The sequence below is a fragment of the Gavialis gangeticus genome, unplaced genomic scaffold, assembly GCF_001723915.1.
Source record: "Gavialis gangeticus isolate Ggan-Ray unplaced genomic scaffold, GavGan_comp1, whole genome shotgun sequence".
Taxonomy (NCBI): Eukaryota; Metazoa; Chordata; order Crocodylia; family Gavialidae; genus Gavialis; species Gavialis gangeticus.
Genome location: NW_017728993.1, coordinates 58,692,919 through 58,697,969, shown reverse-complemented (window position 1 = coordinate 58,697,969; position 5,051 = coordinate 58,692,919). Strand labels below are relative to the sequence as shown.

Below are 5,051 nucleotides of genomic sequence, written 5' to 3'. Positions count from 1 at the left end.
GAAGGGGGGGGGGGGGGGGAAATCAGGATATTAGGGTTCGACTTTTGGAACTCCAATTTAGTCCCAATTGCCTATAATTATTATGCCTCTGACAAGCCAACGTTGGTTCCTTTTTCTTTACTACAAAATGAGCATAAATAAATTTACTATGCTGTGGGGTTGGAGTGCGTACTGGCTTTAACTAATGCTGACAAAGCACCCCAAGGTCTTTAGATGAAATCAGATTATAAACAAGTGCGGAAGTTACATATTCAGAGCAGTCAACATTGAGAGAGTAATTCTACCATGCATATATAATGGTTTAAATAAGATTATATAATTATACACTGGCACAAAGACCTGATGTTACCAGAAGAATTAGGTGTGTTCTTGTTTCAGACCGTGACTTATCAGAGCCAGGTAGTAAAGTTACTTCAAAAGCACTGGAACCACCCAAAAGAATTACTTTCAGAAGTAAAAAAAAACCCCCAGAATTCCAGTAAGTCTTAGAAATACTAGAGCTGTATAAGTAACCGTGTACATTAAAATGCTTAATTAGCATTAAAAATAAGACATTGCTCAAGTTATGTATTCCACTTATGTTTACAAATGTCCTTGAGCTGGGTTATTTTCATGTTAGTTCAACAGATTGCAGTCTGGACAAGAGAAGCATACTGTAGGCATGCTGATCTTCTCATAAGGTAAGAGGACTATTCCACATAAGCATGTGTCTGTTACCTTGGCTGGCACAGTTTCAGGCTTAGTTCCCTAGACAGCAGGCTGCTAACCTTAAGGATTATAGCTAGGCCAGAACACTGCAAATAGGAAAAGAATTCTGCTCTCAACTAGAAAGAAAAGCAAAGTAGTATTTGACTATCAACCAAGAATCATGTCAAGACAAGCAAAAACTGAGTTGAAATACTGAACCCAGGAGGAAAAAAAAATCAAGTTCAATTTTGTAACTTGGCATTTAGTTATAAGATGTGACCATGCTGGTGAACACTACAGCAGTTTCCTTCACTTTGATTACCTTCAGCTTGTTAAAATCTCCCTTCATCACATTAATTCTTCTTACCCATTTAGGCATAAGTATCTGAACTTTTCCTCAAAATTACAGTACTTACACTCTAGTTAGGACTGAAAGTATTTCTATTCCAACCTTGCTTTCACTTTAAAATTTTCTGAAACTGTCACCTTGTAGATCAAAATTTTCCAAGTTCTCTGTGCTCAAAAGGTGATATTTAGAAACAGTTTATTTTTTGTTCAGACTCTTAAATAACACTCCCTCTTCCTACCCAACCCACCCCTACCACCCTTTCTCTCTCACCTTCACCAGGTTAAAAATAAAACTAATGATTTCTTTATTGAACACCTGAGGGCAGGAAGTTGATACTGTCACGTAAAAAGCAAGAAGTGCCTTTGGACAGTTTAAAGTCTGGTTCTGAGTCTGAAAAAGGTTGCAATTCAAATATGCACCATGCAATTGTTATGTTTCTCTTAATGTTCAAAGCAAGATCTAGTTTCCTCTCCTTAGGGTAGTAAAGGCAGTTACGTTTGTTCTTCATCTATACTTCTTTCAGTACTCAGTCACTTCATTATAAGTTTAAGCCAGGGGCAGGCAATTATTTTGGGTGGAGGGCCACTTACTGAGTTTTGGCAAGCCATCAAGGGCTGCATGACAGGCAGCCAGGGCCACATAAATATTAATTTTCTAAATTTTCTAGTGGCCCAGTGGGCCAGATAGAATGGCCTGGCAGGCCGCATCCAACCCCCAGGCCGCATTTTGCCCACCCCTGATTTAGACCCTTGAAGCACCTGGAAGTGAAGAAAGCCAACAATAACATGCAACCAGCCTCTTAGCAAGCTGCAAATAAGTGCATCATGGACCAGTTAAGGAATCCCTATGACAGGGATTATGGTGAAAAGAGGCAGAGAATGGTCAGGTAACTATCTGATACTAGACTAAGCTATAGACTGCATTACTGTAGATGCTGCCTTCCAAATAGTAAGCCCAAGTCTCTTACCCGGACCACCTGCCGTGTGCTTGTGATGAAAGCTTTCCTTATACCCAGCTCTGTTGCATCAAGGTTGAATTTCCGAGGATTTGCTTCAACAATGCGTTAATGACAAGTCAAGGAAACACTACTGAACCAGTAGTCAGCAATCAGGCAGATATCCTGGCCACCTGAAAGGTACTACCCAAGTGCTATAATTAACAAAGTTAACTGGACCAAGATTTGGTTAGTTAAGCAAATCAGATGCATGCTTTTCCTAACAGTCCTTGCATCCTGCCATTTGTGTACCAATATAAAGAGCCCACTGGAACTTTTTGGCTTGCCCAATTGGCACAGCGTAGCACTTTAAGAAATTGTTGATTTTAATCCTTTTTCAGCTCTTTTCTGGAGCTCAGTGTAACAGAGGACTGACTGCCTCCAGTTAAAATTCATCCCACAGAAGGAGCCTTTCAGAACAGGGCATCTCATTTTTAACTATATGTTACTGACAAAGAGGGAGAGAGGAGATGTAAAAAAAAGTTACTTAAAGGAAAAGCTGGCATGTCACTGACTCCACTGTCTAAACCAGTGGTTCTTAACCTTTTTTGTACTAGGACCTGTTTGTAAACACTGATGGCCAGTCCCAACCCAGTGCCCCTCAATCCTGACCAAATGTCCTGTCTTCCCAGCCCCCAGCATGTGGGGGCAGGGGAGGGCCCACACAGCCCCTCACAGGCTGGAACTCCGCCAGCTTGCAAGGGAAAAGCCGCCATTTTCCAAGTTGTTCTCCTTTAAAGGATAATCCATTTTTAAAGTCTGTTGATCCATTTTTGTTTGAAACCCTTTCATATTCTTGCAACCCACTTTTGGGTCACAATCCATGGATTGAGAAATTCTGGTCTAAACCATACAATGATATCTTATGAAAACAGTAGCTTCTGAAAGAATTGTATAGCATACAACGCATATTTTCCAAGAAACGGAATTACTCTTTAGAAGCCATCCTCATCCTTCAGGTAGAAATGACACAAGGCCACATCTAAACTGTAACAGGTCCATATAAAGGATATTAATAGTTTCATCCAAGTCTTCTAGGTCCCATTCAATGCTCCGCAGGTTGTTCCTGAGCTCATTAGTTGTCCAGTCAATTTCTTCTCTTGTGGCTATAGAAGGGTCTTGCAGGAGCTCCGTCCATCTCTGGAACAACCCCTGAGCAGTATTCACTGCTTTTTGGACCTCCCTGAAATCAAGATGATTAACAAAAATACTAATGACTTGACTACACAGAAAAACACTGTAGTACAGCTCTAACAGAATCATTCCACTACTGCTGTAACAGACTGATTCTCCATGTAGACAAGCCATGAGGCAGCAAGTGTTTTTCACCATTTTAGATTTAAAGTTATTTGTATTAATGGCATCTTCCTTTCAACCTGCTTGATTTTCTCTTTAAACTAATCACATAAGCAGAGATAAGTTGGGTTGGAAGGGACATCAAGGGTCTAGTTCAACCCCTTGCTCAAGGCAGGATTCCCTCCAAACACTGCTTACTAGATAATCAGTATCTTGTCTTGTCTTCTACCCCAATAGAAAGCGTGACAGAATTTTGTAACAGAAAGGCAGTGACAGTTATGGAAAGGATCCACCTCTTCCACCTACTGCTGCTATTAAAAGAGAAGTTTAACATTTCCCAGACAGTTGCATTGCTTTTTCAGTACTCTTCTGTGGATGGAGGAACCCACACTACTCTATAACAAACAGACATTTTGCATTTCTATAGCATCTTTCATTCCAGAACCAACAAGGACTCGGGCAATATTGGCATGTTTCATACCGTAACTTCCTATGCACGTTCTCCACTACAACGATGTTTTGCTACTTCCTGATCATGGACCATAAGAATTGCAGGAACTGCCCCTACAGAATTTCTGCATGGACCAACTGTGTTCAGTTTGGGTCTGCTTATTTAATTGTTCTTTTTTTTTTTTTTGTAATTTACAATACTTATTTAGCTACGTTTGCTTAATAAACTCAACTGCTTTACTGCTCCACCAAGTGTCATAGAAAAGTGCTTTCAAATGTTAGCATGGGAATGCATGCTGCTGAAAGCACTGAACATTACAGTTATTCTCTGGGATTAGAGTGCAAATAGCAAATATCTACCCATAAACATATGATTAGCTGCATAAGTAAATACTGCTGTCTTATTCCCAGGGAATATTCTTTCAAATGAATGGAAAATTGGGATGTGACATTTATACACAAGAGGCATGTTAGCAAGCTTTTCAGGTCTTATGATCAGGTGTAAAAAGGTTGCCCCACGTTTAAGGGTTGCACATAACATGCAGATATGTTTAAAGATGTGGGGACTTCTTTGACAGGTAGTGGTTGGACTTCACTAATAAAAGCTTAGAGTTGAGCAGCTGTGTCCTCAGCTTGTGGCCACAAAGGGGATGAATGTGGGCCAGTTAGAAGGACTGTGTCCCACTTTGGGGTACCCCAGCCCTCAGTTTTCTGTCAAGGGCAGGTCTCTCATTTCCTCTGTTACGTTGTTTTTCCTTCCTCCTCTTTGTTGGTGCTTCTCACGCTACACGAAAGCAGAAAATACAACGAGGTTGTTCTTAGGATCCTAGGAAATTAAGAGCTGGAGGGACCTCACCAGGCTATCCAGCCCTGCCCCTGCTCACGGCAGGCCGACTCCTGGCCAGCCCTTTCCAGGCAGCACTGGAGGACAGGAACTCGCTGCCTGGGCCCGCTCTGTCCCTCCAGCCCCCTTAGGGACACCCATGGAGGCGGCTGCAGCCCGGCTCGGGGAACGCGGCTGCAGCCCGGCTCGGGGAACGCGGCCGGGTGGGAGCTGCTCCAGCCGCCGCCAGAGCCGGCAACCTGTTCACAGCCGCCCGGCCCCTCCTGCGGGCTCCCCCACCCAACAGCCCGCGGGGCGCTGGAACCTCGCCCGCCGCCCCCGCACAGGCAGCCCAGAGCCGGGAGCGCCTGCGCCGCCCCCGCAGGGGACTCCAGCCCCGGCCGCACTCACCCCTTCACCACGAAGAACGGGTCCTCCATGGACATGGCGGC

General features: G+C 43.4%; 1 protein-coding gene across 1 annotated transcript in view; it reads right to left on the bottom strand.

Moving 5' to 3' along the window:
* The window catches only part of STX6 (syntaxin 6), a 16,870-nt gene extending 11,825 nt beyond the window's left edge, over positions 1 to 5,045 (bottom strand). Inside the window, exons 1-3 of the mRNA XM_019501774.1 lie at positions 5,011 to 5,045; positions 3,044 to 3,213; positions 2,004 to 2,098 (exon numbers count right to left, since the gene is read on the bottom strand). Coding sequence (XP_019357319.1) covers positions 2,004 to 2,098; positions 3,044 to 3,213; positions 5,011 to 5,045 — 300 coding nt within the window. The remainder of the gene's footprint in view (positions 1 to 2,003; positions 2,099 to 3,043; positions 3,214 to 5,010) is intronic.
* Between the last annotated feature and the right edge of the window lie 6 nt (positions 5,046 to 5,051).